Source organism: Meles meles, chromosome 8, assembly GCF_922984935.1.
Source record: "Meles meles chromosome 8, mMelMel3.1 paternal haplotype, whole genome shotgun sequence".
Taxonomy (NCBI): Eukaryota; Metazoa; Chordata; class Mammalia; order Carnivora; family Mustelidae; genus Meles; species Meles meles.
In genome coordinates, this window is record NC_060073.1 from 1,391,659 (window position 1) to 1,412,180 (window position 20,522).

A 20,522-nucleotide genomic window follows, 5' to 3' on the forward strand; every position below is an offset into this window, starting at 1 on the left:
TGTCAGCTGCTCACTCAACCCCCGAAAGTTTGTTTCCAGGCACTTTAACACACAGTCACTTGACGACATGCGTCCTGTGTGTGCAGTCGTGTTGTGTCCTCAGGAAGCTAGACTTCCAACGTGACACAGACTGAGATACACCGTCCAAGGAGTCAAGAGAAGACTTGAAATCCCACACTCAAATCGGAAATGCGGTGTGATTCCAGGATGGATTTTATTTTTAAAAACATGTTTTTCCTAACCCAGTCCTAAAAACACACAGCAGGATCCCACCCACATGAGGTCTCTGGAGGCCCCAGATTCACGGAAATGGAGAGTGGACGGTGGGCACTGGGGCTGGGGGAGGGCTGGGGGCCAGTGTCTCAGGGGGACAGAGTGGACGGTGGGTGCCAGGGCCAGGGGAGGGACAGGGTTGGTGTCTCAGGGGGACAGAGAGTGGACAATGGGCCCCGGGGATGGGGGAAGGATGGGGGTCGGTGTCTCACAGGGACAGAGTCTCAGTCTGGGAAGATGGAAAGTTCTGGAGACAGTGGGGACGGCCGCACGACAGTGTGAATGTGCTTCGTGCCCCTGAGCCATGGGCTTGGAGACGGGGAAGACGGTACGTTTTATGTCCTGTGTATTTTACCACAATAAAAAAGAAAAATTGGAAAAAACATGGATTTCCCGATTCTATTCACAAAAAGACCTAGAAACAGTGGCCAAACCAGCAACAAAGCACGCTGTTGCCCAAAGTGGGGCCTCTGAGTACCCACCAGCGTCCCTGTGAAAGGGACCCAGGATCCTTGGAGCAAGGCTGGTTCCAGAACAGGGCACAACGTTCACGAGATGCACAGAAACTGTCCAGACCACTGTGGCATGTCAGCACAGCACACCGGTCAATGGGGAGGGCGTCCCTTTGGTCAGAGACAGCAGTCTGGGCACCAGTCAAGAGAACAGGGACATGAGTCATGAGGCATGTGCCACGCCTTCCCCTGGGTGCACGACAGGCCATGGACTTGCTTCCCACCAGCGGAGTAGGGCAAATGCAAAAGGATTCTGCAGAGGTAGGCAAGGTCTCTAACCAGCAGCCTGTGAGTTCATCAGAGGAGGTCTTCCTGCGGGACTTGAGCCAGTCGGGTGAGCCCTTTAGAAGAGGGTCCAGGCCTTCTCTGAAGGCCGAAGTCAGGAGCCCCTCTGGGAGAGACCGTCTCTGCCATGGGCTCCTCGGGGGACACAGGTTTGCCACAAATTCCGCAGCCATGAGCTCTGCGGACAACCACACTGGGTCCTTGTCCGGTGGGGCCTTCAGATGAGAATGCAGCCCCTGCGGTCACCAGCCAGCTGAGAATCCAGTGAGCTGCGCGGGGCTTGCTGATGCTGGAAGGCCGTGAGAGGACAGCATCAGGGCAGCGTCTCAAGCTACCAAGTCTGTGGTCATTCCTTACACTGCGTAGGAAATGCTAGTAACGCCAAGGTCGCAGAACCCCGATCTTGGACACATTTGTTCTAAGGAACCAGAGGGTAAACGTTTCAGGTGCCCCAGGCTCTGGCTGATCAGTGAGTGAACCTCAGCCCCATCCAGAAGGTTCCACCCGGCTCGCTGATTTAGGGCCTTGCAGGTGGGAAGCAAGGAGGGCTCCTCCCTGCAGGTTCAGGACAGAAACCCCCCGCCCCGAGCCCAGTCAGGCTGTCGGCAGCATCCGGCCCCTTGAAGGCACAGGACCGAGGGCACTGTTTGCCGGCCGGCTGTGAGTGGGGGCCTCTCTCGGCCTTGGGGAAGGGCTCCCCCCACCCGCAGTCATATCAGGTCTCTTGCCATGAACTACTCCATTGTCCTCTTCTGGCTCTGGCTGATGAACAACTCTCTGCCGTTAGAGGCCTCGTGGGAGTAGCCTGAGCCCGAGGGGTGGGGGAGGGATCTTAGGGCTCAGCCCACTACTGCCATTGTACCTCCGAAGAAGCCATAGATGGCATGTCAACAAATGTGCGGGGGCCCTATTCCAATAAAACTTTATTTACAGAAACAGTGGTGAGCGGGATTTGGCCAACGGCTGCTGTGGCTTGCTGACTCCTGCTCCCAAAAGTGTCACCAGCGGCTGCTAAAACCATGAGAACCCATGATGGGGGACCTGAGGGCAGGCGGTTCTAGCTGGCCACACCCTGTCCACTGACGGTGGAGGGGACATGCCAGCCCTCGAGTGCCTTCCACCTCTGAAGCCGTCTTGCCGAAAACTTGACCTCACACCCAATGGGTCTAATGAGAAATACGGAGCATGGGGAGACATCCACGAAGTCCGGGATGCTGGAAACCCCGTAAGACCCGCAAGCTTGTTCCTTCAACAAATTGATGGCAAGAATGACGGGGGGCTTATTCACTAACAGGGGGACCCAGAGACAGAGCAGCTGTGCCCGTGCGAGTTCTGCGGGGGTCTAGATGTAAAGAAGCTGCCCTAACCCCTCCAGCGGCCACATGGGAAGGTGTGATGACGTGTCTGCGGGCAGGATGCTGTGCGTCCGGGGCTTGCCTGAAAGTCACCTGGACAGTGAGTCGAGGGGTATAGCGGGGACCAGACTGGCCGCTAGAGGACAGTGGCTGAGTCAGGGTGAGGGTCCTCACGTCGGTGCTCTGGTCTGTGTGAGAGATTCTCCAGCTGCAGCCAACGGTCTTAGCGGACCGGCCGGGGCTGGGGTTGTGGCGGCGCTGGGTGCACCGGGGAAGTCAGCCCTCCCCCGTTAGAGGACCCCACGGGAACTAGGGTCGGCATGGGGGCCGGGAGCTCCCCTGGACCGCCAAGTGTTTGTGAATGGGGCCGGCGTGTGTCTCGGAGACCCCTTCCATCCATATGTGCCCAAGCTGTTCCCACCCGAGGGATGTCCACGGGCTCTTGAAGCTAGTGACCATCACTGGGGCCTGTGCGGTGGGCCTCTAGGCCCCTCACGGGCTGCGGGCCCCACGGCAGACCCTGCTCTGCCCGGTGCTGGGGTCCGGGGCAGGCTCGCCACCGGCGTTCTAACCTCCCGCAGCCTCTGCTCTTCTGAGAGTGGCCTGGACGCTTGTGGGACCTTGTCACATCCCAACTGGGTCACCTTGGGTGCAAAGCCCCAGCCCAGCCCGGATCAGAGCCCGGCCTGGGGGCAGAGCTGCCATGGCCCGTGGACGTCAGCTTCCATGTCCCCTGTCCCACGGTGTTCCCTGCTTCCTGCTTCCCCGGCCTTCTTTCTTGCTGCGTGGGCCAGGGTCTCAGGCTGGTCAGTGGTGTTCCCAAATCTCCTGCCAGGCCCTCTGGCCCACACCCCATTCTGCCAGGGTAGAGCTATGTCCAGGGGCCTCAGAGCTCTCCTGGTTCTTGGTGAGTCCGGCAGCTGGGCTGGCCAGAGTGTGCCCCGGCACCCAGTCCCTCCAGCAGACGAGGTCCTGTGTCTTCACCCAGCGGGGTCATGGGGGACCGGCTTCCGGAGCCCCCACTCCACATGGCCGAAGGCGCTGGGAGAACAGCTTGGCAGGAGTCCCTTTCGTGGGGACCCCGAGAGCAGCAGAGTCCGTGGGCACAGACCCCCACGCTCTGCTCCCGAGCTGGCCTCAGCACGTCCACCCTCACCCCTCCTCTGGGCCTCAGGTCTCCAAAACCTCTGGCCTCAGGAGTCGGGCCCTCATGAGACTTGGTTAAGGCTGCAGGGAGTCGGCCACCTGGGCGGACAGGGGAAGCAAGGGGACAGTGGCACAGTCGATAGGGTCTGAGGTCAGCCCCTCCAGGCCAGGCCCCGGTGCCTGCCCCGCGACCCATGGCCTCCCACACCTGCAGCCCCAGCAGGAACCAGCCCTTGGCTCGCTTGGGTTGAGCTCATCCTAGGCCATCTCTGGGCAAAGCCAGCATAGGGATGAGCAGTGGGGTAAATGGGGAGGGGATCCAGGCCCCCGTCAGGGGCTCCCATGGCCAGACGCAGCCCTGGGTTTGCATCGCTGCTTCTAGGCTGGGCACCTGCGGGTCCTGCGGCCTACGGCCCGCACCTTCTCCCTCTCCCTCCCGGCCTCTGGGCCACACCCAGCACAGGTCAGGCCTCTCCTGAGAGCAGGGTCCCCTGCCCGTGGGCAGGCTGTGCCCCTGATCGGCTGCAGTGTGGGCCTGGGCCAATGTTGATGGGCTACACTGTGGGGTGGGCCTGGTTGGACCCCGGGAGTTCCTTTCCCCAAGGTCAGAGTCAACACAGCAGTCTCCTGCCCCTGGCTGGGGGCAAGAGGCCTGAGGGGCTGCTGGAGGCCAAAGGCTCGAGGCAGGGCTGGGAGGCAGGCATCAGAGCGAGAAGCACATCCCAGGGCCGGGGGGGGGCTCTTGGCCGGTAGACACGGCCGGAGCATGAGGGGCTGGGGGGGTCAGACGGAGAAAGATGGGGTTGGAGGCTGGCTGGGCTGGCGGAGGCTGGGCGGAGGGTCCTCTCCCCCATCCCGCAGGGCGAGGCTGCTTCTGGGCTGGGTGCCGGTCACGTGAGACCCGTGTGCGCTGCCGGGGACCCAGGGCTGTGGCCCAGCCGTCGTCGCAGAGGTGGAAGCAGCTGGAGAAAAGCGGGCATCTGCGTCCCCAGCACACCCGGCTGGAGGGCCACCTGCTCGTGGCCAGAGCGGCAGCGCTGCTGTCTCTGTGGGACTTGCAGCTGCGCAGCGTGGTGGGCTCGAGCCACGGCCGTCGTGGGACCAGGACTCCTGCCGCCCAGAGCAGGTTTGTGTGTCCAAGGCGGTGAGAAGGCAGAAGGACGAGCTGTTCACAGGGCAGCCTGGGGGGCCAACATGGGCTTCTGAACGTCAGCCTGTGCCTGTGGGCTTCAGCACCCCTTGCCCAGGCTCCGCGGCCCCCGGGTGGTGGCAAGGGGACTCCTCGTGCCCGAGGAAGGGGGCCGGAGTGTCTTCCCCGGTCCTCACTGCCTCCCCAGCCCTGCTACCCCAGTCGGCCAGCACCGTCCTCACGGCCTCTGCCCCAGGCCACTCTCTGCCTTGTGACCCACCCGCACCCCGGGAGCTGTCCCTCCATCTGCGAGCTGATGGGAACCCATCCTGGCTGGTCCCCAGGTCTGGGCCCTGGAGAGCGTCCCTGTGCCTTCCTGGCTCCTTTCTCCTTCCCTCCCAGCCTCAAGGGGACTCCAGCCCTGGCCTGCGATGCCTCTGTGTCCAGGACGTAAGTGGCCCTCGGGCTGGGGGGCTGGAGGGAAGGCCTGAGATCAGGAAATCAAACCTCTTTCCACGGCGATCCAGCTCTGGGGCCCCAGCCGGACAGGCCCTGAGCTCGTCGGGGGGCAGGAGGGGTCTCAGGGTGAAGGGCGGCTTGGTCAGGCCTCTGGTCAAAGGTTTCTGCTCAGACCAGGCCCCTGGGGGGTCTGTGATCCGGGAAGAGGGTCCCCGAGTGGCCCCTCTACGGGGACGGCCCCCAGGATGGAGAGTTTTGGAGGTTCGGGGTCCCAGGACCGGCCTCTGGGAAGAGGGTCAGGCCGCGGCCTGTGCTGAAGGGGCCCGGCGAGAGTCGTGTGTACGGAAGGGGGCGCCCACACGCCTGCCAGGGCGGCCAGGCCAGGGCCCGGCGGCAGGCGGAGTCAGGCTGGGCGGGCAGGGAGGCGGCACAGGGTCGGGCGGGAGCCGGAGGTCAGGCCGCCTCCAGGAGCGGCCGGCGGACAGCAGGGGGAGCTTGGAACCTGACTGATCTGGCCCTGCCGGGCCACCGTGCCACCTAGGCCCTGGCCCGACCTCCTGGACCAGGGCACACTGAGGGGGCCAGCATTCTGGGGACTCCGGCCACCCTGGGGGCGCAACGGAGAGGCCCGGAGAGGCCCAGGAGGGGGGACCCATGGGGAGGGTCCCAGGCCAACCAGCATTCCCCACGCTCACCTGCAGAACGCCAGCCGCGTGCTGGGAGAGAGGCCAGGGAGCCCCCGACATGTCTCACGGACAGCCCAAAGCTGGGTGAGGGCCGGTGGGGAGAGCCGCTGCCCGGGGCAGCAGACGCTGCGGGCCTGGAACGGGCTGCGCAGGGACTCGGGCGGCTGTGGGGGCTTGGGGTCCCCGCTCGCTCCCTGCGTCTGTAATGAGGCGTCTCAGTGCTCACCACGGTCCACACGGCGGAGCTTCCACGAGTGCTGGAGGTCAGGGTCCCCGGTCACTGTCCCCACCCCACAGGGGTGTCCCAGCAGCCCACAAACGCGGGAGATGGTCCAGAAAGGGGTACCCCTGCTGTCGACGTGTCCATAAGCCCTCCCAGGGCCCACGGCCGGCGCTGCCCTAGGCTTGGCTTCCCGTGGTCCAGGGTCTCCCTGCCACTGCCCCGAGCATTCTTGAGACTGGGGTTCTGTGCTTCTGGCCAGAAACCCGGGTGGGCCTGCCACAGCCCTGGGGGCTGGGGGAGGGGGTGGTCAGTGGTGGTGGGAACGGGGCGGGTGGCCCGGTTTTGAGCTCCGAGGGAGTGGGAAGGGGCAGGCTGGGACCCATAGAGAGTGAGCGAGCAGGTGAGGATGGCAGGTGAGGGCCAGCATGCTCCAACCTGGGTGTGGGGTCCCAAGAGAAGGGTCCACATGGAGATGCCCCAGAGACTACAAACCATCCTGGCCTACTCCCCCAACCCTGGAAGCCCGAACCAGAAAGCCAGGGCAAACCTGGCTCGCACCCGAGAGCACAGGCCTGTGGGCTCCCTGCTGACCCCCAGGGAGCCTGCGTGTCCCAGACCAGGTCTCTCCCACACAGGGCCCCAGGGGCCGTGTCTGCGTCCTGGCTCCCATGGGGAGCCCAGAGAAGCGGGGAACCCTCTGGGCAAGAAGAGGTCGCATGCACGCTCCCTTCCTGCTCCTGACACGGGCAGGGAGACAATGGAGGCAGAGCGAGGCTCCCCCCAGAGACAGCCTGATGAGGCCGGGGCTCTGCAGCCGGGGCCCGTCTTCCCGGGGACCCCACAGCCCCCCGGCGGGGAGGTGGCTGACCAGGCGGCCAGGGTTCTGCGGCCTCCAGAGATGATCCCCACCTCTGCCCGAGCAGCCTCGGCTCCCAGCCCTGGCCGGGGACCCCGGGCCCTTGCCCCATGCAGAGGGGGACAAGCCTGGCAGCCAGATTGCCCCCACCCTTCCCGGCAGGAAGCGGCGGGCTTGGCGGAGGGGTCTGGAACGTGCATGCCCCACTCCTGCTGGCGGCCTGTCCGGGACATGCCCCATGTACGGAAGGCTTTGATCGCGTGCTCCCAAACCGAGGGTCCCCACTCTCCCCTCCCCACGGCCAGCCCCCGCCCCTGCCCCGCGGGCGGCCAGTGCCAGCAAGACCAGCGTTTGCGTTGGCCTCCGGCCAAACCCCGGAATGTGCCTGCCGGCTGCACGCGGCTGTTCTTGGAACAGGCACGACAAAGCACAGACTGTCTTTGAGACATGGGTGGGCGGGGGCCCAGAGCCACGCATGAATAGGGCACAGACGTGCCGGGACGAGATGAATGGGCTCACACAGGACGGACACCCATGAATGGGCCGCAGGCGTCCAAAGACGCGGTGGAACTTGGACCTGGTTGGTGGGGCCCGGGACCCGGGGACACGAGCCTACGTGAGGTGTGGGGTGTAGGCCGCTGAGGGTACACGTTGCCCGAGTCCCCAGGGACGGGGAACAGAGCACCCCGACACGCAGAGTCACGAGTGTACGGGTTTCAGGCGCTCAGCAGCAGGGAAAAATGGCCACAGCGCCATGAGCATCTAGGTACCCGCGGTCAAAGTGCCGGTCTCCCGTTCCTGGATCCATGAGGCCCTGGGCGTCGGCCATGGATGGTCATGGGGGGCCAGGACCCAGACCCTTGCGTAGTAGTGGTCAGGCCCCTCAGATGTTCCAGGAAGTGTGGGGCTTCAGACCCCCAAGGAAGGGGCATAGAACCGTCAGGGGTTCTGCGCGGAGCCACGCGGGAACCCGGCACGGAGACGCTGGGATGGGCCTGCAGGTCAGACGCCCACGACGGGCCCCGGACATCCGGAGATGGGGCCTGAGCCCCGGCCTGACGTGAGAGGCAGATGGTGAAGGGCTAGGCTGCCCGAGACCCTCGTGACTTTGGGGTTCAGGGAGCCGCAGGAGGGAGCGTGGGGGGCCAGCACCCTGCCGACCTCCAACCGGGGGTGACGGCCCCGAGGCCCTGGAAATGGCAGGCAGAGCCCTGTCAGGCTGACGGTCGAAGTCTCGTTGCTGAGAGGTTCAGAGGAGTGGGGTACGGGCTGCCCGGGGCCGGGGCCTTCAGGGACCGTGCAGCCAGATTGGGAGATTGGGGGACGGAGGGCCAGGCGCATGTTCAGAGTCGGGAGCTGGCGTCCAGATTTTCATGGTGGCAGGCCCCCATCTGTGTGGACGAGCGGGCTGCAACACGGGCAGCTCCCCAGAGCCACACAGACTCGGGGGGCGGCCGGCTGCCTCACACCGGGGTGACCCGGACTGGGGTTGGCAGAGCCAGAGGCAGCCGCCTCCCGGGAGCCCGCTGGGACGCGCCTGGGCCCCGAGGCACCCGGATGCGGGACTCGTGGGATTCCAGGTCTGTTGTCCCCAGCCTGACCCAGCTCAGGAAGGCTGAGGGGGCTGGATGGCAGAGAGGTCGCCCCGACGCTCCAGGGAACGGGAACAGACCCCCGAGCCACAAGAACAGAATCCACGAGGACGGGTGACGAGCCACCAGCCGCAGAGGCTAAGGCACGAGGTTTTTGGGGGGCTGAGGGGGCACAGGAGCCCAGATGCTCTAGCTGAGGGCGCTCAGGACCCACATACTGGGTGTGGGACGCCGGTTCTCAGACTAATGGGCTCCAGAGCCCGGGCACTCCATGTAACGGGGGCAGGACTCCCTGTTGAGGCTGAAGGGGTTCGGGACCCCAGGCTGGTCGGGTGGGGGCCCAGCTCCCAGACCCCTGGGCGGCAGGGCAGACAGACAGCCCAGCACACAGAGAACAGCACAAGTAGTCAGTAACAAGGGCGACATGCACAGGCCGGGGGCAGATGGAGCCCAGGGCTCTGTCCAAGCCACAGGAATGAGGCCACCGGGTCTGGCCTGGCGCTCCGGACTATGGGAGACGTGTTAGTGGGGGATCCGGGCACCCGAGGGGCCAACGAGGGGGTACGGGGTGTCCAGGCACCTGGTGACTGCAGGCCGGAGAGTCCTGGTGTCCGGACCTCGGGTGAGAGGGGAGAAGGCTGCCTGACACTCGGGGGCCCTCGGTACTCGCCCCGATGCCAAGAACAGAGAGCCTGAGAGCAGGTGAAGGGGGCCCACCCAGAGCTTCAGAGGACCCGGGCACCATGGTCCCAGAAGCCCTCGGGAGGGGCCGTCCGTGGGGAGGGGCACAAGTGGGCTAAGGAGGTCCCTGACGCCCGGGTCACGAGGAACCCCAGTTTTCTGACACGGGTCCACACGCAGCCACACAGTGAGGAAGACATGCTCTGACTTCCAGGCAAACCGGGCCTAACTGACCGAGATCTGCCACGGTGTGGGGTTCACATCCCCCAGAAACCGGGCTCGCCGACAGCGCGGGGACTCCCGGGAGAAGGGCACGGAGCTCTGGAGCCGGCACCGAGGCGTCAGTGTTCAGACGCGTGGGGCAGAGTGGGCTGCAGGCTCCCGGAGACTCAGGCGTGGGGTTCGGGCACCCCAGACGAAGAAGGCTTGGAGAGCCGGCCTCTCAGCTCTGGGACTCATGCCCGTGGAGAGCCAGCAAACGGGCGCAGGGCACCCCACGCCGCCCAGGGCCACACCGAGGCGAGCACCCCGCAGCCCGGAGGAGTTGGGGGCGGCCGCGGGGTCAGCGTGGGCAGGGTGCGCACGTGCGTGCTGTCCTGGCCCGTCCCGCAGTTCTGGGCCAGCAGCTCCCGGCTACCCCGAGCCAGCATTTGCCATGAGTTCCAACCTCAAACATTCCCCAGGCAACCTCAAAGGAAGCACCCCCGTCCAGGAGCCCCGCCAGGGCCTCCATGTGGCCGCTGGCTGCCAAGCCGCCGTCTCGGGGGCCGCGGGGCTGGCCGGGGGCTGCCAGCTCTGTTTGGTTTTCCCCTTCCCGCCCTGGAGCCTCAGACGCCCGTCTCGCCAAGGAGGCGCCGTATCCTGAGAAAGGCACAAAGACCCTACAGTGGGGCTGGGGAGGGCCGCAAGCGGGGGCCGTGTGCTCGCTGCACGCCAGGACCCCACAGCACGTGTGCACCCGCGCTGCGTCCTCCCCCCAAAGTACGGGCCACAGCCTGCCCCCGAGCACCCCGAGCACAGCCGGGGCTACTCCTGGTCCCCGAGGGCCGAGCTGCTTCTGCCAAATCCCCCTCACTGGGGACGACTTGGAGAAAGAACTGAGCCCCGCACAGGGGCACGCATCCCCAGAGCCCTGCGGTGCCTGACCCGCACGCCCGCCTCCGTGCGGCTGTGTCCCTGCAGCGGCTTCCTGGAAGTCCTGCCCGACCAGCCCAGCCGGCTGCCCGGGTGCCAGCGGCTGTCCTGTTAAGCATTAACCAACTCCGTGTCCCCCCGCCACAGGAACAGGTTCAGAGAGACACCCTGGCCTGGGAGGGCCACTCGGGGCTGGGCCCAGGCAGGGACCGGAGCCGGGGTGACCAGACCAGCTGAGCTGGCCAGAGCCGTGCAGGAGCTGAGCTCACGGCCCTGCGGGCTCTGCCGGAGCAAGGGCCATGGGGGAGGCGGGCCGGGACTTCAGCCTGCAGGCCCAACGGGAGCCGAGACTTCTGGGGAGGGGACCGGCCCGGTGCGGGGGTAAAGTGACCTCCAGAAGGTCTGGAAGCCCAGGCGCTGGCAGGACCAGGCAGGCTCAGACAGTCGCCTGATGACAGCGCTGCCCGGCCGGGTCCCTGTCCGGCACGCGCTGTGCGGTCCTGGCCACACTGTGTGCTCCCTGTGCCTGGTTTCAGCGGCTCCAGAAAGCTGCGCTCCTCCAAACCCGAGTCCTCATGACTCAGGGCACCTCCTCGGGGTGTAGAACCTTCCCAAACCAGGTCCGGCCTGACCTCCCTCCCGCTGCCCCTCCTCACGTTCAGCCCAAACAGGCGGTCGTCCCCATCCCGCAAGGCCTCCGGGAGGAAGGGAGCTCAGCGTCCCCGGAAGGACCCCTGCGGGTGGCCCAGAGCCCAGGTCTCGGGGAGGACCCTCCTCCCAAGGGAGTTCCCCAGTTCCTGAGGGCCAGCAGTTCCGGCCCTGAGGTGGGGCTCCCTGAAGCCCGGCCTCTCACCCCCTCCCCCACCAAGACGACGGTCTCTTTCCCGGAGGCCTGGCCACGGCACCCAGCGCGGTCCTCACATCCCCGGGGTAGGGAGAAAGGCCTGGAGGCCAGGCCAGTCACAGGAAGTGCAGGAAGCAGGTGAGAATGAGACACACCTGGGGGTCTGCGCCCCCACCTGGCATCTGGGGGGCCTTCCTTTTCCCCAGGAGGGGGGCCCACAGGACAGACAATGCCAGTCAGACTGAAGGTGGAGGTGGGTGGCTGGCTTGGCTTTCAAGGGTGCCAGGCTCCGGGCTGCCATGGAGCCCCCTCTGCCCGGGAGAGCCAGGGCTCCTGAGTGGATGACGCAGACTGGGTCCAGCACAGACTGCCAGGCCGGTCCATCAGAGGGCGGGGAGTGCCCCGGAGGGCTTCCTGGAGGAGGTGGGGCTCATGCAGGCCTTGAAGGGGGAGTGGGCCGAGTAGTGGGATGGAAGGGCAGTGGGAGCAGAGCCCGGACCATGCAGGGAGGCGGCCAGGAGGCCATGCGGTCCCCACGGAGCCACGGGGTTGTGTCTGCACGTGCAGGGGAGCGTCCCTGGCCCGCGTCTGGGGCCGGATTGAATTCAGGAAGGACGCCCGGCGGCTCCCTTTCTGGGCAGGAGAGGGACCTCCCTGCGGGGCCACTGGAGCTGGGGCAGAGGGGACCCGGGGGCTGCGGGGCAAAGGGGACCCAGGGGCTGCGGGCAGGAAGGCGGCCCCAGGCGCTGGTGCGGGAGAGCCCTCGGGCCCCCGAGTCGCTGCGGCTCCCCCCCCCCCCCCCCCCCCCCCCGGGGCTCCCGCTCTCCTGCGTCCCACGGAGCCGTCGGCGCCACCTGGTGGCTGCGCGTCCGCCAGAACCTTCACCACCGTGAGGACCTGGAGGTCCTGAGGGACCCTGTGCCCTCCCCCGGGCCTGGGGGTCCCGCAGCGCCTGTGGCCAGCACCACCCCCGCGTCGCAGGACCCTCGGGGGCCGGCTGCAGACATGGCCTGTGGTCCGGGGGTCCATCTTCCCTGGGCGGCCGGGGAATCCTGCCAGGCCCCAGGAGTCCGTGCCCACTGCCCCGCCACGGGCACGGGCAGAGGCACGCACACGCGCGGGCACACCCACCGGCCTGTCCACACTCACACACGCACACACACACAGATTCCGTGCTGACGTGGCTCCTGGAATTCTCAACCATGAACATCTCCCATGAAGCGACTTGAATTCCAGAAGACACGTGGGCTCTGGCATTCCAGAAAGGCTCGGCTGACTCGGTTCAGCGGGGGAGCTGCGGGCTCTGGGCCGGCCCTCGGGTGTCCTGCTCCGAGGACCCCGCAGGCCGCCCGCCGCCCCCCCGGGGCCCTCCAGCAGCCACCCTGGGAAGCGGAGCCCCCCTGCGGCGTCCTTCTGAGGACAGAGGCCGGGGGAGGCCTATGGGCCGCCCTGAGCGCCCGCATCCCACAGCAGGGGCTCCCCCAAAAGGGAACCAGAATCAGCTCCATCACTTGCGGGGCCCGTGCGGAAAACATGCAGCCTTTGGTTCAAAATGGTCAGACTTTCAAGGCAGCCCCGGTGGGCGTTAGAGCAGGCCGCGGCCCCTCTCTCTGAGCAGTTTCCTGCCGCGGGGCCGGCCGCCTCATCCCTTCTTGGGGCTGTGGCTCCCTGGCCCTCTGCTCCTCTCCCAGCTGGCTCCTTCCCATCTGTACAAGACCCCACGGGGACACACACAGCCCCTCCAGGATGACACGGCCAGGCCTGGGCAGGGGGACAGACCCCTGGGGCCTGGGCACTCTCGGAGACGAAACTCCCGCCCCTGCACTCTGAAGGCTCAGGACGGTGCTGGGAGTGGGGTGGCCTCCACCCGACCTGCTGGGGAGGGGGCGTTGGTGCCGTGTGCGTGGGTATCACGGCCCAGTCCGAATCCCTGGTTGGGGGGTGGCAGGCTCCAACCTTGCCTGCCGGGGGAGGCCAGGAGGAGCTAAGCTGGGGGCCTGCCCGTGGGTCTGGGGTCCCGGCGGGCACCGTCGTGGCCTCCAGCACCCCCAACTCTGCGTCCCCGGTCCCTGGTGTGGGTGGGAGTAGCCAGCCCAGGCTGGCCAGGTGTGCTCCTGTCCCGGGCCGCCGGCAGGCAGGCTGCGCCACACCGCCCCCCCCCCTCCCCGGGCCAGAAGGGTGGCAGGTCGGCAGGTGGGCAGGTCTGGGCAGTGGCTGCTGAGTCAGTTTGCAAGGAATGTTCTGGCCGCTCCCAGCTTCACCCTGCCCCTGCCTGCCCCCACCTCTCCCGCTCCCCAGGCGCTGCTGGCACGGAGCCCGTGCCGGGAACGCACCTCCAGCCCAGGCTTGCTCGGACAAGCGCCCCCCGGCAGCCGACCCCCACTCCTCCCGCTATGTGCCCGCGTGACCCCAGCAGAGCCCTGGCCCCTCAGAGCCCCCATCTCCTTGCTCCCTGAGCACTCCTAGGCCAGGGCGGTCCACCTGTGTGACTGACAAACCGGAGTGGGCCTGAGGTCAGAGCCAGGGATGAGTCGGGACCCCGACAACAGCCCCCAGACAGGGCCCAGGGCCCAAGGGAAGGAGCCCCAGAAGGACTGGGCTTTCCTGGAGGAGGGGGCTCTGTAAGGAGGACAACTGTCCTGCTTGGCTGGGGCTGGGAGTTGGGGGCCAGCACTTTGGCCAGAGCCCAGCGCCCCCCCCCCCCCTTGGCTCCACTCGGAGCCCTCGCCCCTGGCTACCCCAGGCTGCCTCCTTGCCCAGGCAGACCCCGGGCCCGCTGCTACTGGGCCGTGGGGCAGTGGGCCGGGGGCTGAGGGACCAGCCCCAGAGGTGAGCCAGCCACCCCTGCTGTCTGCTCCCAGCCAGCAGGGAGGAAAGATGGGGCACCCCCTGGACCCCCACAGCACCCCGTCCCCGGCCAGCACTGCGCCTCTACCCGGGCTCATTCCGGACCTCATCGCCAGGCTCCCTTGTGAGTTGTGGGATCCCCCAGAGGCACATGGGGACGGCGGGCCCGGCGGGGGGCAGCTGCTGTCCAGGGAGGCATCTCGGCTCCACTTCCGCACTCGCCTGCCCAGGGCCCCGCTGGGCAATCATTGCCATCGCCGTGGCCGCCGGCGTCCTCGTGGTCTCCTGCCTCCTCTGTGCTGTCTGCTGCTGCCGCCGCCGCCGTGGCCACAGGAAGAAGCCCGAGGACAGGGAGGCTGTGGGCCTGGGCAGTCCTCAAGGGGCCACCAGCACCCACCTGGTGAGGAGCGGACACCCACGCTCCTGGAGCCCAGCTCCCGGCTCGGCCATCCCCGAGAGCAGCTCGAGGCCCAGCCTGAGGGGCAGGCTCGGGCCCCAGCGATGGTCTGGTCTCCCCAGGAGCAGAGGCAGGGAGCCCCCCCCCCGCCACGAGTAGGAGAAGTGACGAGCCAGGGTAAGAGGGAGGCAGGTGGGACTAAGGCCTGGAGGCCCTGATCGCCAGCGCCAGAGGTTGGTCCTGGGCCGTGTGGAGCCGCGGGAAGGTCCGGGGCAGGCAGTGGTTCTCGAAGCGTCTGGAGGAGGTCAGTCGGGCAAGCGCACCTCACAGCGCTGCTGAGGGTACGAGCCCAGCCTGGCCCGGCGGCACCTGTTGCCTCTCCCTACCCGCCCCCCCAGGTGCAACCGGAGGTGGGTTCCTCGGAGACTGCCCCGGAAGACGCCCAGCACTGGGGGCGCCTGCAGCTCTCCCTGGAGTACGACCTCTCAAGGCAGGAGGTGCGCGGCCCGGGCAGGCCCAGAGGGTCTCTGGGTTCAGGGAGGGCTTGGGTGCAGTGCGGGGCTGACCAGGGAGGGCCCCGGGCTGAGTCCCCTCGACTCCCAGATCAAGGTGGGCCTCAAGCAGGCCGCGGACCTGAGGGCCTGTGGGCCGGGCGGCACGGCGGACCCCTACGCCCGCGTCAGCCTCTCCACCCAGGCAGGGCACAGCCACGAGACGAGGGTGCACCGCGGCACGCTCTGCCCCGCGTTTCAGGAGACCTGCTGCTTCCGCGTGCGTCGGGGCTGGGTGGGCTGGGGGGGGGGGGGGCGCGGGCCGGCGAGGGGGGTGCCCGGCTCACACGCTTGCCCGCAGATACCGCCGGAGGAGCTGGCCGGGGCCACACTGCGGGTGCGGGTGCTGGGCTCCAAGCGCTTCTCCGCCCCCGAGCCGCTGGGGGAGCTCAGCCTGCCGCTGGGCGCCGTCGACCCGCGGCACGTCCTGGAGCAGTGGTACCCGCTGTGCCCGCCGGGTGCCACGGAGGTGAGGCTGCGAGCTGCGGGGCTGCGGCCCGTCCCTGCCCTGGCCACCGCTGCGAGACTGAGGCCCCGCTCTGTGCCCGCAGCCCGAGCCGACGGGAGAGCTGTGTCTCTCCCTCCGCTATGTCCCCGGCTCCGGCCGGATGACGGTAGTCGTGCTGGAGGCGCGAGGCCTGAGCCCGGGCCTGGCAGGTGAGAGCCGTGCGTGCCCTTCTGCTCGGGGGGGCCCTGGGCTCGCCCTCAGACCTGGGACAGCTCGGATCCCTTTCCTGCCCAGACCCCTACGTGAAGGTCCAGCTCATGCTGAACCAGCGAAAGTGGCGGAAGAGAAAGACATCGGCTCACAAGGGCACAGCCTCCCCCTACTTCAACGAGGCCTTCACCTTCCTTGTGCCCTTCAGCCAGATCCAGGTGGGCTGCCTGGAGGAAGGGGTGGGTGGGGTCCCCTCCCCTCCTCCCCCCTCCCTCCCCTCACGCTTGGGGCCAAATCAACCGCTGTCTTTCTCTTCCCCCATGCACCTCGGCGGGCCTCTGCCCAGCGCGTGGACCTGGTGCTGGCTGTCTGGGCCCGGGGCCCGCAGTTTCGGGCGGAGCCGGTGGGCAAGGTGCTGCTCGGTGCCCGGGCCTCTGGTCAGTCCCTGCAGCACTGGGCGGACATGCTGGCCCACGCCCGGCGGCCCGTCGCCCAGTGGCACCCCCTGCTTCCAGCCAGGGAGGTGGACCGTGCTCTGGGCCTGAAGCCCCGCCTGCATCTGACCTTGCCCGGCTCCTGCGACTGAGGTGGGGGTGCTGTCCTGGCTTCCCCGGGGGACGCCGTAATAAATCCCTGTTCTTGCCGTGGCCGAGTGTCCTTCCTGAGCCCGCAGACTCCGTGGGGCCAGGGGCTCCACCTCTCCAGGTGCCGCCGGAGAGGACTCCTTCCAGAGTCCTGGGGCCCTGAGGCCTCTGACCCGTGCCTGACCCCTCAGCGGGTGAAGGGGTCCCCTCCGGGGCTGGCAGGGGAGGAACAAGGAGGCAGGCGTCCTCCCCGACAGTGGGGCTGCAGGGTCTGGGAGGGAGGCCGCAGCCGGCCCCAGGGGGACACAAGGGGAAATCAGGAGGCATTTGGGGGGTGGTCACGGCCGTGGGAAAGGACCCCAATCCAAGGGGCCGCTTTAGACGCCCGCAGGTCCCCCTCATTTTCCAACGGCGGCTGCCGCAGGCCTCCCCATCGAGACGGCAGGGGGCGGTAGATGTCTTCAGAAGCCGCTCAGGGCCTTGGGGGCTCAGCCCTGGCCAGGAATGCAGCTCTAATCCCCACACATCTGGACGGCTTTAGCTCCCCCTGACCCTCCCCACGGCCCGTGAGGCCGGCGGGGCTGGGGCCACGCGCCCCCAGCTCAGAGGATTCCAAGTCATGGTCCTCCGGATGTCTCTGCTGGGTGGGGGGGCCCGGGCGGGGGGGTGCAGGCCCGGCCGGGGTGAGAAGGGCAGCAATACGGGCCTGCCCGGGCAGCCAGGCAGGCCCCAGGCCCCTCGGGTCAGGGAGAGGTTCCCAGGCGGGTGGTGCCGCCATCCCTGGGTTGAAGGACGGGTTCCGAGTGAGCCAGGAACCACCCCAGGGCAGGGCGTTCCGGCCGGCTGCACGTCCAGCACCCTCCCTCCCTCCTGTTCCCGGCTGGGGGGACGGGATCGCAGCCGGGGGGAGAGCAGCCCCCACCCATGACCCCGGCCATGGCTGTGGGCCACATCTGGGGGTCCAGGCCTTGCCCCCAAGCTGGAGCCAGCTTGGAGGAAGGAAGAGTCGTGGCCAGCTCATGCCGGGGAGCCCTGGCCCAGCTCAAAGCCCCGTAGGAGCTACAGGGGAAGCCTGCCCTCCAGGGAAAGCGGAGGGGAAACCGAGGCGCGCGCCCTGGCTTAGGACCTGAGTGATCCCTCAGCTGACCCTGAGCCCGTGCCCTGCGGTAGCCCAGCAAGGCCACAGACAGCTGACCAGCAGTTCCTTGTAGGAACAAGGGAGGATTCTCAAACTTGTCACCGAGCTCTAAATAGAGCAACCCAACCTCGGCACCCCCCCCCCCCACCACCAAGACTTCTTGGACTGGACGACAGCACGCGGCTGGGCCGGGCCAGGCGGCCTGGGCAGGTGGGGAGGCCCCTGTGCCCCCATTGGTCTGAGGAGGGCTCCATGCCCTTTCTGAGCAGGGGCCCAGCCTGGGGGAGGCCATTTATACCCCTCCCCCTGGGCCCACCAGCCCAGCTTGCCGCTGCTGGCCTGACCTCGCTCCGAGTGCTGCTGCCCAGACGCTAGGTGAGGCCAGCCCGGCCAGCTTGGGCCGAGGACACGCGCTTCGTGAGCTGGCTTGCAGGATGACATCCCAGGGCGGGGGTCCTGGGGGTTGGGGTCTGCCTCCAGCAGCCTGTCTGGGGGCTCCATGGAGCTGGGAGCCAGGCAGAGACGCATCTAGAGGCGGCGGGGGGTGCAGGGGTCACGGACAGCCCCTCGATCACGGGCCTCACTGCTGGGCCGGACATGAGGAGGGGATCTGACGGGTCGAGGGACCCCAGCCCCGGGGAGGAGCAGTTTCTTGCATGCACTTGGGCCCAAAGCCGAAGGAGCAGAACTAAATATAGCTGGGTGGCTCTGGTGGCCACCTGCGCAGCCTGTCCCCCCCCACCAGCCCAGGGACAGCTGCAGCAGCCCAGGCCCCGCCCAGGACATTTCGGGAACACTTTCTCCTCTTCTCGCCCTGGGAATCCCAAGGCAGCGCCTCCAAGGAGGCCAGAGCTGGGAGCAGGGCGACAGGGGGCAGGGTTGGTGTGAGGGCTGGCCCCCCACGCGGGCAGCGGGTGTCCACACAGGGATGGGGACCATGGCCCTCATGCCCAGACCTTTTCTCTCCCACAGGCTCTAAGCGCAGGACATCAGGATGGGGGAGTAAGTCAGCCCCAAACCCGGCCCTGCCGCCCTCCCCCACCTGGGGGTCTCTGCAGCTCCCCCAGCCCCCTCTGGCTGCTTTCACTCTCACCGACCCCGTCACAAGGTCCCATCCATGTCCCTAACTTCTCTCTTCTCTCTCCCCCCCGCCCCCCCCCCACAGTGAGGAGGTAAGTACCTGCTTAGGGGGATGGGGGAGGGCATGAAACATAGAGGGGATGGGACCCCCTACTTGGGGCGGGTCAGAGGTCAAAGCTCAAGGGAAGCTGACCAGCCCGCCCCCAGAAAGTGCCCCACCCAGCCCCCAGGCCAGCAGAGACAGAGGAAGTGGTCTCCGAGCCTCACAGCCTCACGGGGGAAGGGAAGTGAGGCTGTGGCTGGTTTCCAGAATCGCTTCTCCTTTCCCACTGCCCCCCCACCTCCTGGGCCCTGCTGGGTTCCCCTGCCCCTCCTGCTGCCCCTGAGGCACCGCCCTTCTCCACCCCCCCACCCGGACCCGGAGCCTTCGGACCTCACCTGCCACCTGGGCACAGGTGTTCTGGGCCCGGGCCCCCTAGCAGGCCTCAGGAGCCCCAGGTCCAGCTGCCTCCCAGACGGGGCCCACCGGCCCCGGAGGACAAGTGGGGAGGGATGTGGGGGTGCTGGGGACCCAGACCAGACGGGCCCTGACTCTGCTCCCCCCCGCCACAGAAACGCAACAGGGCCATCACAGCCCGGAGACAGCACCTGAAGGTAGGTGCTGTCCCCCGAGAGGGCCATCCTGGGGTGCGTGTGGGGCTGGGCCCCCACGGCCGCTCACTGGTCCGCCCCCCACCCCCGAACCCCCGCAGAGTGTCATGCTCCAGATCGCGGCCACGGAGCTGGAGAAGGAGGAGGGTCGCCGGGAGTCGGAGAAGCAGAACTACCTGTCCGAGCACTGCCCGCCCCTGCACCTCCCCAGCTCCATGTCCGAAGTACAGGTACCCCGCCCCCGCAGCACTCCGGCCTGCTGCCTCGGTTTCCCCGTCGGTCCAGAAGGTGGTTAGGGCAGGTGGAGGGCAGGTGGACCACTGCCCCCCCCCACCGGCTGCCCCCTCCCCCAGGAGCTCTGCAAACAGCTGCACGCCAAGATCGACGCCGCCGAGGAGGAGAAGTATGACATGGAAGTGAGGGTTCAGAAGAGCACCAAGGAGGTGAGCGGGTCGGCGGTGGGGCCTGCGGGGAGGGGGCGCTCCAGCCGGCGGGGGGTGGAGGGGGGCCTGGCCACCGCTGGCTCCCACGCCCCCCTGCCCCGCAGCTGGAGGACATGAACCAGAAGCTGTTCGACCTGAGAGGCAAGTTCAAGCGGCCCCCGCTGAGGAGGGTGCGCATGTCGGCCGACGCCATGCTCAAGGCGCTGCTGGGCTCCAAGCACAAGGTGTGTATGGACCTCCGGGCCAACCTCAAGCAGGTCAAGAAGGAGGACACGGAGAAGGTACGCGCAGGCCCTCCGCCCCGCAGGGCCGCCCAGCGCCCGCCTCCGGAGGGGGGGACCGGGGCTGCGGGCTCTGCTGTCCTCCCTCAGCTCCCTGCCACCCCCTCCGCAGGAGCGGGACCTGCGCGATGTGGGCGACTGGCGGAAGAACATCGAGGAGAAGTCGGGCATGGAGGGCAGGAAGAAGATGTTCGAGACCGAGTCTTAGGCACCCGCCGCCCCCGCGCCCGGCCTGGCGCTGCCCCCAGAGAGGAGGAGGACGAAGCCGGTCAGGGGTCAATAAAGGATTCCAATCCCCACAACTGGTCTGGTCTGGTCTGATCTGGTCCTGCGCGGCCTCGTTGCCCACAGGCTGCCTCCGGGCGCCCAGCAAACCGCCGCGCTGGGGGAAGCCCGGGGCAGGGGCGGCGGGGAGCCCCGACGTGCTGCCGGGTCTTGGGGCGGTGCCGGTGGCCAGGCACTGGCAGACACCCAGCCGGCACCCTAGAGCTGTGCGCTGTGCTCAGTGGTGACCGGTCAGCCCCTGGGGTTCCCCGAGGCTTGCCCTGGACACGCCCCACCCTGTGGTCTGAGTCCTGTGTGAGCCAGGATCCTGGAGAGGAGAGCGTCTGTCCCTCGCGTGGTCCTCTGGGGGAACCTGCCGGCCCCAGAGACCCTGTCCATTCGGCATGATCCCAGGCCGGGGGCCATGCAGGCAGGCCCTCCCCGTGCAAGATG

At 67.7% G+C, this 20,522-nt stretch overlaps 2 protein-coding genes across 3 annotated transcripts; both read left to right on the forward strand.

Annotated features, from left to right (window-relative positions):
- Positions 1–11,223: 11,223 nt before the first annotated feature.
- SYT8 (synaptotagmin 8) lies at positions 11,224–16,275 on the forward strand. Its single transcript, XM_046016263.1, has 9 exons — positions 11,224–11,313; positions 14,037–14,146; positions 14,253–14,422; positions 14,818–14,916; positions 15,023–15,190; positions 15,272–15,439; positions 15,522–15,627; positions 15,713–15,846; positions 15,975–16,275. Exons 2-9 carry the CDS (start codon positions 14,053–14,055, stop codon positions 16,212–16,214), a joined length of 1,179 nt encoding a protein of 392 aa, XP_045872219.1. The 5' UTR covers positions 11,224–11,313; positions 14,037–14,052; the 3' UTR covers positions 16,215–16,275.
- TNNI2 (troponin I2, fast skeletal type) lies at positions 15,780–20,084 on the forward strand. Of its 2 annotated transcripts, none has more exons than XM_046016265.1 (8): positions 15,780–15,846; positions 18,323–18,352; positions 18,516–18,522; positions 19,043–19,084; positions 19,183–19,311; positions 19,435–19,524; positions 19,629–19,805; positions 19,918–20,084. In XM_046016265.1, exons 2-8 carry the CDS (start codon positions 18,345–18,347, stop codon positions 20,011–20,013), a joined length of 549 nt encoding a protein of 182 aa, XP_045872221.1. In that variant the 5' UTR covers positions 15,780–15,846; positions 18,323–18,344; the 3' UTR covers positions 20,014–20,084. The 2 variants fall into 2 exon arrangements, with proteins under 2 accessions (XP_045872221.1, XP_045872220.1); XM_046016264.1 differs by lacking the exon at positions 15,780–15,846 and adding an exon at positions 17,700–17,725.
- The last annotated feature ends 438 nt before the right edge of the window (positions 20,085–20,522 follow it).

What these genes read in the sequence shown, in the direction of transcription:
- SYT8 (XM_046016263.1), top strand. Translation starts at nt 14,053, where the DNA reads ATGGGGCACCCCCTGGACCCCCACAGCACCCCGTCCCCGGCCAGCACT. An exon ending in ACGACCTCTCAAGGCAGGAG is followed by an intron (nt 14,917 to 15,022) that starts GTGCGCGGCCCG and finishes CTCGACTCCCAG; the next exon opens with ATCAAGGTGGGCCTCAAGCA. An exon ending in GCCCGCCGGGTGCCACGGAG is followed by an intron (nt 15,440 to 15,521) that starts GTGAGGCTGCGA and finishes CTGTGCCCGCAG; the next exon opens with CCCGAGCCGACGGGAGAGCT.
- TNNI2 (XM_046016265.1), top strand. An exon ending in GCTCCATGTCCGAAGTACAG is followed by an intron (nt 19,312 to 19,434) that starts GTACCCCGCCCC and finishes CCCCTCCCCCAG; the next exon opens with GAGCTCTGCAAACAGCTGCA. An exon ending in TTCAGAAGAGCACCAAGGAG is followed by an intron (nt 19,525 to 19,628) that starts GTGAGCGGGTCG and finishes CCTGCCCCGCAG; the next exon opens with CTGGAGGACATGAACCAGAA.